We start from the raw sequence: 12,972 nt of genomic DNA on the forward strand, positions 1-12,972 counted from the left end.
AGCCTCATGGAATGACTCTGTCCAATCAGATCACTCGGTTCAAACTAACTGTTGTAAAATGTTGGTTATATTTGTGTTGTCTTCAGGTACCCAGACTGGGACCCTGGTATGGCCTCTGGCAGAGGGTAAGAGACACACACACACACACATCGGATGAAACTGTAGAAGAATGTAGGAGCTTTTCATATTAGTTGGTTTCCTCTACAGTGAAGTGACTCGTTAGCTTTAACACACAGTGTACATAAAGGGCTTTTCATTACCGATTAATCGTTATTAATTTAGTCACGAAATGGTGACATCTTGTGTCTTTGTCCAACATCCAGAGATAATCGGTTCTCGCTACTGAGAGGCTGAAACTTATGATTTTTATTTTTGGATTTTTATTTTGAAAAGCTGTGTTAATTATTAATCGATTGTCATAATAGTTTAATTTTCTGTAATCAACTAATCGATCATTTCGGAGCCAGGTGTATTTTTTCTATATAAAGGTTAAGAAACATATCCATCAAACGTCTCCGTGTGGACTCAACTAATAATACTCAGTAATACACCTTCCTTCATGTGGACGGTGGTAACCCGTAAAGTCGAGCTTTCTCCTTTATCTTTAAGGGTGTAAACTCTATTCTGTCGACCTGAGAGGTTTCAGAGGTTTAAGCTCCGAGCTGTTTGATAACTCTGTTTCTGTTCCAGTGGGGGGGTACTGGAGACCCCCAACCTGTCTGCAGGACTACTGGGACCCGCCCCCATGTCTTCAGCTCAGACAGCAGGAGGGATGTCCTCCAGCTGGGGTAAGACGCACACATTATTATTCCTTTTCTTCTGCTCCTCTTCCTCCTCATTCTTCCTTTTCTTCTTCTCCTCCTCCTCCTCTTCATTCTTCCTTTTCTTCTCCTCCTCCTCCTCCTCCTTCTTCTTCTTCTCCTCCTCCTCCTCTTCATTCTTCCTTTTCTTCTCCTCCTCCTCCTCCTCCTTCTTCTTCTTCTCCTCCTCCTCCTCTTCATTCTTCCTTTTCTTCTTCTCCTCCTCCTTACTCTTCTTCTTCTTCTTCTTCTCCTCCTCCTCCTCTTCATTCTTCCTTTTCTTCTTCTCCTCCTCATCCTCCTTACTCTATTTCTTCTGCTCCTCCTCCTCTTCATTCTTCCTTTTCTTCTCCTCCTCCTCCTCCTCATTACTCTTCTTCTTCTTCTCCTCCTCCTCCTTACTCTTCTTCTTCTTCTCCTCCTCATCCTCCTTACTCTTCTTCTTCTTCTGCTCCTCCTCCTCTTCATTTTTCCTTTTCTTCTTCTCCTCCTCCTCCTCCTTACTCTTCTTCTTCTCCTCCTCCTCGTTCTTCCTCTTGTACTCCTCCTCGTTCTTCTTCTCCTTCTACTACTCGTCATTGTTTTTCTCCTCCTCATTCTTCCTTTTCTTCTGCTCCTCTTCCTCATTCTTCTTCTTCTATCTTTACAAAAAGCAGGAGATCGATATGAAACAAAGAAAACGTGTTAACGCTCAGTGTGTTTGTCAGGAGGAGGTGGAGGTCCCGGTCTGTCAGGAAACAACCAGCTGGGACAGAATAAGGTCGGTCTGCTCCTCTGTCACTCTCCTGTAAACATTCATCTAATCTAAGATCTAATTAATGCACTGAATTGTATCATGTGGGTAAATGGAAACACAGGTCAGGGCTCACAGCAGCGAACCATCTGGAGAAAGAAAACTCTCCGACTGTGTTTACTAAAGGAACACAGTCGGAGAGTTTGATAGTTGATTCAGGGTTAGACGGGGTTGCTAATTAAAGGTGTGTGATAATGGTTGAGGTGCTGCAGTAAAGTGAAGTGAAATGTTGTTTGTCCTCAGCTGAGGAGCAGAGTGGTGGTGGTGAAGTACGACAGGAAGCCTCTCAGCAACAAGACTCTGTTCGCCTTCACCGAGCCGTTCGGCTGCCTGAGGGAACACCTGGTCCTGAAGAACAAGGTGCAGAGACCGGGTCGGCCTCCGCTGCTCGGAGACGGCTTCACGTCTTCTTCAATTTGTGCTGTATTATGACAGACTGTGTTTAAATGTCCTGACCCTGGAGTTTTATCTCCGTGTCCCTCAGGCCTTCCTGGAGATGAACAGTCACGAGGAGGCTCAGGACATGGTGAACTACTACGAGCAGCATCCGGCGTCTCTGTACGGCAAACCCATCACCTTCTACCTGTCCAAGAGGCTGATGGTCATCGAGGTGACGCGTCGTTTCAACAAATAAAACTCATCAAACTGTCGCTCGCCTCAGCCTCAGAGTCTGACGCAGCTTTTTGTGTTTGACCCTCAGAAGGACGAGCGGTCCTCGGACAGGTCGAGGGACAGACCTGTCAGGGAGGTCAAAGGTCACGGCAGCCAGGTGGTTTTCTTCTCCAACCTGCCCAGAGAGGAGGAGAAGAAGAAGGAGCTGCTGACCATTGCTAGACGCTTCGGCGTCGTGGAGAAACACCTGTTTTTAACTGACCAGGTAAACTGAGGGTTTTTCTTATTGTTGCAGAGATTTTATTGTTATTATCATTATTATTATTATTATTATTATTATTATTATTTTCTTTTAAAAAAAAATTGCTTTTTAATGAGCATACAAAAACACATACAACCTCTCCACCCACACACATACAGAGTAATTAGTAAATAAAATATGAATACAAAAAGTAAACAAGTACGATATATTTTAAAAATATTATAAATAAAGAATTAAAAAAAGGAAATAAAACAAAATAGGGCGTCAAGTCCAAGAGAGACTATCCTGGTTCTCATCAGAGCAGGTATTTGATATTTAGACCGAACCGTTTTCCTTTAATTACGTTTGAACTCGTTAATCTGTGACTCAGCTCAGACCAGGTTTCCAGGTATCGTGTGTGTGTGTGTGTGTGTGTGTGTGTGTGTGTGTGTGTGTGTAGGCGTTTGTCCAGCTGGGAACCCCGGAGGACGCAGAGATGCTGGTGAAGTATTACAGCGTGAACCCCCTGAACATTAAAGGAAGACCCATCCGCCTCAACATCTGCACCAAGTACAAAACGCTCACGTGAGTTCAGAGCACCGGACACCTGTTACAGTCTTTACAGCAGGTTTTAGTGCTCACCTGAAACTCACAGGGATCCGGCCAATAAAATAAAGCTTGACTTAAATTTTATTCCTCCGCCCGGCGACAGTCAGAGCAGCAGCCATTTTGTTTTCGGGTTGTCCGTCTCATTCTTGTCAACAGGATATCTCAGAAACGCCTTGACGGAACTTCTTCACCTTTGGCACAAACATTCACCTGGACTCAAGGGTGAACTGATTAGATTAGGGGGGGGGGGGGTCAGAAGGTCAGGTGTGACCTCAGAAAACAGTCGACTTTTTAGCCATTACTTCAATATTTTCTCTGAAACTCTGGATAAACAGGAAATGTGACGCTGGGAACTAGTCTGATTGGCAAAGTGATACGACCAAAGGAAAACTTAAAGTTTAAAGTTTAGATTTGTTGTCTTAAATTTATTGTGAAAGGTTCACAGGTTCCTGTGTGAACTGGAATTGGTTCGAGCTTTGACGAAGGAGAAGGCAGGAGAGAAACGAAACACGATGAAGCTTTACCTGAAGAAGCAAAAAAAGGAAGATATCCACCCTCAGAGGAGAGTGGATCTCACATAGAGGAGGTGCCCAGCAGATGTATATCCTCAGTTCTTAGTGTTATAGTTCTGAGCTATAACTCAACCCTGAACAAGAGACGTGAATAACAAACACACATTCACTTAGAAAATCCAGAGAACAAGTCTCCAGAACTTCATAGAAGAGAATCGCTCTGTTTTTTAAGTGTCTGGATCACAGCTGAATCACTAGCTATCAAGCTGCTGTGATAAAATCTACTGATAAATGGTGATAAGCAGGAAGCTGTAGAAATGATACTGAGCACGTTTCTGGTTTGTGGAAGGGTGAACCCTGGAGACTAGGGGGGTATCTGGAGACGAGTCGCAGCCAGAGGAGCAGCGGAAGAACGCCTTCCTCCTCCTCCCCATCTTCTGGAACCAGGACCTCTCTCAATTTCCGGACCTCCTCCTCCAATATTCCGCATGCCAGCTCCATGGACTCAGAGAGAGGAGAAAGAAGAAGGAGGAGGAGGAGAACAGAGGGAAAGCTGAGGAGGAACCTGCCGGTAGAGGAGGAGGAGGTGTCGGAGTCGAACTGGAGGGGGAGGACGGAGGGGAGGGGGAGGGGGAGAGAGCAGGAATTACGGATGGAGCAACTAAAGAGGGAGGTAGCCTGAGAGGGCGAGTCTGTGAAGGAGACGGGTTGGAAGTCGTCTTCAGGAACCGTTCAAGACGAGCATGGTGAGAAATTCAGGACAAGAACATGGAGGATCTTCTCAAATGATGTTTGAAACTTAATGTGGTGAAACAATCGTCAAGGTTTCAGACAGTGAATGGAATGTCAGATGACACACTGGACATCAGTGCGGGGACTGAAGGTGAGGCCAGGCAGGGGGCAGGAGGTCAGAAGGCATGGACGGAACGGCAACAGGAAACTGAAGAACCTTTCGACCTGAAAACACGAGAACAAAGACGAACTGACGGCGAGACCAGGGAGAGTTCAGAAGGCCGAGGAGGGAGTCCCGCCCCCAGACCGTAGGTGAGGCGGGGCTTGATGATCGAGTCATTAACGGGGTGTTTTTGTTTTTTTTTTTGGTTTTGTGGTGGTTTATGGATTGTTGTTACCTGTCCAGTTTTTGAAATCAGGACTTCCTTGAAGAAACATGGAGACTTTTTGTGACAGCTGGAGTGACGCCCCCCCCCCCCCCCCGGCCCCCCCCTCCCACCCCCCCGCAGGAAGAGGAGCGAAGCAAGATCTCGAAGACTCTGAGCCACATCGGTACTAGATTCACAACACGTTAACATGACGAACTGAGTTTTAGTTCCAAATTAATAATTATATTAATTATCAGAGAAATGAAAGGTTAGTACTCAGGAAGTGAACATGTTTCAGTTGGAGAATGATGATGATGGTGGTGATGAGATTGAGATGATGTGGTGATGGTGGTGATGATGGTGATGGTGGTGATAGAGTATGATGCTTGATGCGGTGATGATGGTGATGGTGGTGAGATGATGGTGATAGATGATGATTGGTGATGTCATGAGATGGTGATGGTGATGGTGGTGATGATGGTGATGGTGAGATGGTGATGGTGGTGGTGATGGTGGATGATGGTGATGATGATGGAGATGGTGATGATTGTGGTAGATGTGGCTGGTGGTGATCGAATGATGATTGATGATGTATGATGATGAAAAAAAAAAATTTTTGAAAAAAATGGTGGTGATGATGATGATGGAGTGGTGATGGTGTGTGTGTAGATGATGATGATGATGATGGATTGATGATGGGTGATGGTGGCGGTTTCTGTGTGTTTATAATGAGAGCTTGAACTCACGAATGGTGTGATACGCGCTCGTGTGTGTGGTGTCTCTCTGCGAGACAACACAAGGAAAAGGGGTTTTGTATCTCTCTGTCATGTCACGTTTTTAAATTGTTCCTTTCTCTTTCATCTTTCTCTTGGATATTTTTTATTTTATTATCAGCAAACACTCGGTGATAACATGGTATATGAAGTTACGAGAAACCGCAAACATTCAGCATGAATTTACATTAGTAGAGGACATAAAAACAGAGGGAAATTGTTTTTTGCTTATTATATATAAAAAATCTACAAGTTGAGAAGGAAAAAGAAACAGTGGGGAGAAGGGAAGAATCTGACCAAGTTTATAATGATGTGGAGTGAGAAGATAAACACAAGCTGATATTTGACTCGCCCCTCATCAGGTGGATCCTGATGAACATCGAGGGTGAAGACCTTAGAATAATCAAGAAGAGAAACCAGGAAGAAAACTTACGTTATAAAATACATCCGTAAACGTGATAAATTACAGACCAATGTAAGAAGAGACGGATTGAACGAAGCAATCATAATTCACAATAAAGCACATAGTGTATTATGTAAGTCGTATAAAATTCATTTGCAATTTTTGTTTCCAAAATATTTTAATTAATGAAGGATCCACTTGTTTATAGGAAAACCCAATCAGAATTCAGTGCTTGTCTTCAGAATAATCAACACAATAAATTTTCTGAACACATGGTTAGGAGAAAAAAATCTATAAAGAAAAAAGAAAAAAGATTTAAATCAGAGAAACATTGATTAAAGCCAACCAGGACATAAGAAAAGATAAAAAAAAAAAGGTACAAAACAACGAAGTAATTAAAGTTAACAAAAGAAAGTGCAATATAATACATAGAGAGTAAGAAAGAACATGGCAGAGTTAGTGTGGACATAAAGAGTAATACAGTCATAATTCAGAGCCTCTATAAAGTCATAGTTTAGTACTTTGTTTTGTTTTGTTTTTATATTGTGGGTAAAAGGTTAAAAACCATTCAGAAAGCCTGTTTGTTATTTTTCTATAAAGCACAGACTCTTCAGGTGTGATGCTCAGACACTGGTTGTACACGCGGTCTGCTCGTTGATTTCCTGTTTCTCAGGGAATGAGGGTGGTGAACATCGTGGGCTTAGACGAGGAATACAACTTCCTCACCGAGCTGCTGGGACTTGCCAAACCTTTTGGGAAAGTGGTGAACACCTGGTGCTGGACTTGAGACCTAGGTAGACCGACGTTACCTTGCGCGCGCCGCTGCAGTGTTTTATAGCATTGTAGAGTCTAATCCTCGCGTGGGTTGAAACGCTCACTGGCGTCTGTTGTGCTCATCACCTCCACACTGTTTCAGACGGAGCCAAAAACAAAGAAGAAAGTAAATTAAATATAATTATGTGAAAGAGTTTTTCCTGTTTTCCATTAGTTGTTTATTTTGGCCTGACAGCTTTCTGGCTCATTAAAACAAGCCCCTCCCATTCTCTCCCCCGATCAGGCGTACTTCATTTTGCCACAGAAGAAGAAGCTCCGAGCGATGGCCAAGTTCTACAACAGTAACGTGACGGCGTCGGTGTGCGGTAGAGCCGGTCCCAGGTCAGTTCACTCATGACCTAACCCCTACTCCATACACCAGGTGAGTCACAGCTGTTTGACTCTCAGGTGGTTTTAAAGAAACCAGGTCTCTGACTGCGTGATCTGTGATTATTAAAACTTTAAAGTTTTAGACGACAGTAAAACGTTAGTCACATTAGTCGATTCATTCATTTTATTGCAAACAGTTGATTTGTTTGAATGATTTTTCAAGCAGAAATGTTAAAGCTCTTGTTCCCGCTCGTTCACTGTGAAGTTTTGAACTGTGTTGGACAAAACGAGTACATTGAAGACGTCAACGCTGGACTTCAGGAAACTGATGAGACATTTCCTGATATTTTTTAAACAACAATCAGCAGATTAAATCATAATGAAAACAATGGGTTGGCTTCAATCCTCAGTTTAGACATTATTTGCTTCTCAGTATCTTTTAGACTAATTACATTTTTGGATAGTAAAATCCAAAGAAGTGACCTTTGACATCAGAGACCGAGTTAGGTGTGTCATGTCGCTCATGACGTCCTGTCTCTTGTCCTGTCAGTGGCGGCTCCATGCAAGGGGTGGTCTACGTGGGTCAGATCCGGCAGCAGTATAAATACTCAGACTGAGGCCGCCTGAAACTGTCGCCGACCGTTCGGGAAGTCAGGAAGTATTGTCCCTCAACAGGAGTCAAGAAAGAGTACGGAACCAGGACTGGACCTGCACCTGCAAGACACTGCAGAGAATCAGTCTGTCCTGTGGTTCCTCAAGTGTCCTCAGTCCCTGATGTCCTCTGTCCTCCGTGCTTCAGTTGAGATGGACAAAGCCGAGGACGCGCAGAGAGAATGGCTGAAAGATTGCAAAAGTTTAAATCACCAAAGTTCAACGGAAACGTCTGTGGCTCCTACGTCAGCAGGAAGTACAGGACAGCTCAACACGGGTGAGGGCTGAAGGTTTTATAATGTGTGTGTGTATATATAATATATAGTATATATATATTATCTATCTATCGTATATATATATATATATATATATATACTACTAATATAGTCTATATATATAATATATATTATATATATATCTATCTATCTATATCTATCTATATAAGTATATTATAGTAAGTAAATATATATATGTTTCTGGTTTATTGGTTTATGTATATATATATATATATATAGTATGTTATATATATATATAAGTATATATGTGTATATATATATTATATATATGTGTATATATATACTATATATAAATGTGGTATATATATATATATTATAGTGTGTATATATATATTTATATATATGTGTATATATATATATATAATTATGTGTATATATATATAGTATATGTGTATATATATATATATTATATGTGTATATATATATATATATATATATGGTATAGTCTATATTATATAATATATATGTATATATTATATATATGTGTATATATATATATGAGTATATATGTGTATTATATATACTATATATGTGTATAAATATATTATATATAGTGTTGTATATATAAATATTATATGTGTATTATATATATATATATTTGTATATATATATATATATGTATATATATATATATATATATATATGTATATATGTATATAGTATTATATATATATATATATATGTTATATATATATATATAGTATATATATGTTTATGTAATATATATATAGCATATATCATATATATATACGTATATATTGTATATATATATATTGTGTAATATATATATATATATATTATAGTATATATAATATATTATATATGGTATGTATATATATATATATATATACATGGTATACTATATTATATATGGTATATATATATACTATCTATATATATATGTATATATATATATATATGTATATATACTATATCTTAAATCTTATATATATAGTATATGTACAGATATATATAGAGGTATGTATATATATATGTATAATAGTAGTAGTACTAACTGTATATAGTATATGGTATATATGTATATATAATGTGTATATATGGGTATATATATGTATATGTGGGTATATATGTTATATATTAATATATGTATATATGGTATATTATGTATATTATGTATAGTTATGTATATAATAGTATATATATAATATGTATATATAATGTATAATATATATATGTATATAGTATGTAAAGATTAAAGATTAAATTCCAGTTGTATACACACGTGTGTGTGTTGTGTGTGGTGTGTGTTGTGTGTGTGTGTGTGTGTGTGTGTGACGTCTTTTGTTTTTTCAGACATATCGATGTCCGACCACAGTGAAGAGAGAGAGCAGCAGCAGCATCTCTCCAACTAAGCCCTCCAAACACCCCGAAGAACCTGCAGCAAGAAAATCCAAGCTGGAGAAGAAACTGGAGGAGAAAGGAGGGAGAGGAGGAGAACTGAAGGAGCAGGAGGAGGAGGAAGGTAGAGATGCAAGAGCTCTGAGCTGATAGGGTGAAGAGAGAGAGAGGAAAACGCACGCAGAGAAAGAAATCCTGAAGTTTGTGAATGAGAAACTGAAGAGCAGCGAGATCTGAGGTGAGTCAAGATCGAATGGTTTAAGACGGCAGAAGGTTGCAACAGAATGAGAAGGGTTGACAGCAGATTTTCCTTTCAAAACCATAGTTTATGTCTGGCGCGAGTTAGCCGTCAACTTCAGAGTTGGCTAATAAGTTCTAGCTACTTTCTCCGGTCATGTTCGCTGCCCTTGATTCATCACGAGTACGCGTCGTGCTCTGTGACTCCTGACCTGAGTGCGTTGACCGTGGAACGTCATCTGTGTCGGGTCCAAGGCGCCCTCGGTGCCAGTGTGGCGTCTCGCGCAGTATTAACTCCAATAGGACCCCCAAAACCTCCCACCCATCTCCCTCCCTCCCCCTCCTCTCCTCCCCGCCGCTGTTGCGCTCATCATCACACAGGGCTGTGCTTGTGAAGGTGACGAGATGTGGCGGGTGGTGCATCTTGCGACATAAAGTAAAGAAAAAAGAGAAATTTAGAACGCGTGGCGGCTGGTGATTTGAGCAGTCGGCGGGTCTCCACTGCTAAATGAAGTGTAGAGGAAATACTTGCGAAACCAGAAATGCAGATGAAAGCTAAGATGGGAGTGGCTTTGTGGATTGTTCTAGCTACACAAAGCATGAATCATATGATCTTTTTACCAGATGAAGAGTAACAAACAGTTTTTATCAATATCCTTAAATTAAGCCTTTGGATCATGTTGTGGGCTGCATGTGAGGGGTTAGAAACAAGTTTCCAGAAGCTAGAGGTCGAAACGACTCGCAACGCTCTGGTTTTAAACCTACAACTCTCGCACTGGTTATGTCAACGTCTGCTCCTCTAGCTGCAGGAGTGAAGGACCAGGAGAAGGAGCAGGTGGAATGACAATCGATACAGTCAGAAACGGAGCAGACTGAGCGCGCGCCTGGCCTGGTTGAATACAAACCTCACCATGGCGTTTGTGCCGTCTGGCGCCCTGCTACGACGCCGGACAACTATCCGCATTAGCGTGAGAAAAGTGACCGACTGAACAGATCAATAAGCTTTGTGTATTTCGTGAGAAGGTTCTACAGGTGGTCATGTTGTTTGTTATTTTATCATATTTAGGACCAAAAAAGTGGATGAATGATGAAGATATGTAAACATGATATTAATTTCTTCTTCATAAAAAACTGAGTCATTGATGAAATGTTTGTGCAGGTGTGGAACACGTTGGAAGATGGGTCTACTACTGTCCGTCTGTTTTCTGTTTTAACTCCAACGAAGGACACTGCGAAGAAAACACAGCGGCCGGTCTTGGGCAGGCGGCCCAGCATCGCACTACGACAAGCTGCAGGTGAGACGCACACACCTGAGACAAAGCTCCGCCCAAATCACACTGAGACATGGTGGTCAATGAATAAAATAAACTGTCATGTTCATACAGCACCATTTCAAAATAATTGCGAACCAAAGTTCTTACTAAAAGAAAACAACAAATGAGGCAGTTTTCAATAAATTAAGAGAATAAAAAGTTAAATAAACCAAAATACAATAAATATAAGAGAAAAACAAACAAAAGTTAAAATGTTATTGATGCAGATGTTATTGATCTTCAGGCAGGGAGAATGAGTCACAGCTGTCTGATTTGATAATGTTTCTTTGTTTCAGAAATATCTGAGAAAGGAGCAGATGAAGGGCAGAGAAGGAAGAAAGGGTAAGAAGACGACCGTCATGAAGACACCAAGTGAGTTCATCCAACCATTTTTACTTTTGTAGTTTTTTTCTTTAGTTTGAGGTTCAGGTAGAACAGCGCACTGATGATTCACGCGAGGAGCTTCAGCTGTAAACCGTACGTTTCTGCCTAGGATATACAGACGGCTATGAAGACTGAGGAAAGACTTTTGGTTGGCTTACGAAGAGGTGAGAGCTGGGCTGAGTGGATGGACAGTAAAACAGGGAAGTCGAGTGAAGTCATCACTGTGCATAGTTTTTCTCTCGGTCCAGTGGTGTGTTTCGGCGATGAGAGTCGGTTGTTGTGAAGAGGACAAACGTAAATAATTAGTGGAAAGTTTTTGTTTTTGCTTACTTGGAAGATGAGTGTCTTAGTCATCGCACCCGAGCTGCTGTCCCAACGTTCAGTCAATGACTCAGTTGATTATCTGTTTCAGGGTTCTAAAATGAAACATTTGAAGAAATGTACATTTTCATTTATAATTCAAACATCGACTGAGCTGAGGTAAAAACTTCACCAGCCGTTTTCAACTGTGACTGGATTTAACTTTAACAGTGCATGTGTTAACAGAGATGCATCACACAGGGACGCGTGGGTGGACCAGAGAGGCTGGGCTAAAGAGGAAGCGGACTGCAGACGTTTGGAAGATAATGTTAAGCTGCGCGCTCGCATGTAAGCCATACAAAGACGAGAACGCAGCGCAGTGAGAGTTATTTTTCTTCGTCTTATGTGATGGACTATTCTCGCGTGTATATCTATCTCTATATTATATACGGTGGTATCCTTCCACAAAGTGCCACGTCCACAGAAGTGCTAGTGGATGATACACTGTTTGTCAAGAAGTAGTTCAGCTAGGGTGTTGTTAGTGAATGTGAATTTTCATCTGATACGTCAGAACAAACTGAATGTGTTGAAAGTTTTTTATGTTGTTGTTTATAAAAATAAACGCAGTTTCTTTAAATTAGAATCTTTTGAATGTTTGATTTTAATTTGAGCTTTTCACTTCAACAGTTAGGCGATCGCAGAAAACAAATCATACTGTTAAGTGTATAAAAGTAGCAGCTTTAATTTTTAAATCGGTTTAAACGCCTCTACTCTGCCTAAGTGGTCATAAACAAAAACAATCAGAGCATTTTGCTCACAGTCTGACGTCCCGACTGGCTCAGGACTTCTGGGTAATGTAGTCTTTAAAACTGATATTAATTGGTAAACCAATAAATCAATTCGACTTAGTTTCAGTGTCTGATTGTTTTTTCAGCTGTTGAATCAGATTCAGCTCGTCCACGGATCCTTTCCCCGTCTTCTCCTGAAAAAAGTAGAGACGTTTCATTCAAACCAACAGTCGACCAAGAATTGTGAAGGCAGATGTGGACGAATAATGAAAAGCACAAACTGAAAAATAAAAGAATTTATGAACAATCAGCTGATGTGAAAAGAGCCGACAGTCATCGAGAAATTCATGTTAACTGAAACATTTGTTGATATTTGAGTTGTCAAACGTGTTAACACATTTTTTTTAAACTGAAACTTGACGTGACGACAGAATGGTGAGTTTTCAAACGCGTCGCTGCTGGTCTGGACGTTTCTCTCTGAATACTTTTAAAAACTGTCACTGTCCAATACTTATGGACCTGACTGAACAGTTCTTCAGACGTTCGTTCAGATCGTCTCTCAGAGCTGAGAGCTGCCCCCGCGGCCTTTCGTTAAACCTGGTACTTCCCTGTAGTGCGTCGGGCTCTGCAAGTGTGCAGCTTGGCTCGTCCTCTGTGT

At 40.8% G+C, this 12,972-nt stretch overlaps 1 protein-coding gene across 1 annotated transcript in view; it reads left to right on the forward strand.

The window, feature by feature from the left end:
- The window catches only part of LOC111233519, a 35,797-nt gene that overhangs the window by 4,115 nt on the left and 18,710 nt on the right, over positions 1–12,972 (forward strand). Inside the window, exons 4-18 of the mRNA XM_022761349.1 lie at positions 87–125; positions 691–788; positions 1,508–1,560; positions 1,837–1,953; positions 2,078–2,203; positions 2,294–2,470; positions 2,907–3,031; positions 3,936–4,313; positions 4,392–4,482; positions 6,517–6,606; positions 6,901–6,998; positions 7,537–7,568; positions 7,786–7,914; positions 10,333–10,364; positions 11,139–11,214. Coding sequence (XP_022617070.1) covers positions 87–125; positions 691–788; positions 1,508–1,560; positions 1,837–1,953; positions 2,078–2,203; positions 2,294–2,470; positions 2,907–3,031; positions 3,936–4,313; positions 4,392–4,482; positions 6,517–6,606; positions 6,901–6,998; positions 7,537–7,568; positions 7,786–7,914; positions 10,333–10,364; positions 11,139–11,214 — 1,661 coding nt within the window. The remainder of the gene's footprint in view (positions 1–86; positions 126–690; positions 789–1,507; positions 1,561–1,836; positions 1,954–2,077; positions 2,204–2,293; positions 2,471–2,906; positions 3,032–3,935; positions 4,314–4,391; positions 4,483–6,516; positions 6,607–6,900; positions 6,999–7,536; positions 7,569–7,785; positions 7,915–10,332; positions 10,365–11,138; positions 11,215–12,972) is intronic.

This window comes from Seriola dumerili, unplaced genomic scaffold (assembly GCF_002260705.1).
Source record: "Seriola dumerili isolate Sdu_G_001 unplaced genomic scaffold, Sdu_1.0 BDQW01000398.1, whole genome shotgun sequence".
NCBI classification, from domain to species: domain Eukaryota; kingdom Metazoa; phylum Chordata; class Actinopteri; order Carangiformes; family Carangidae; genus Seriola; species Seriola dumerili.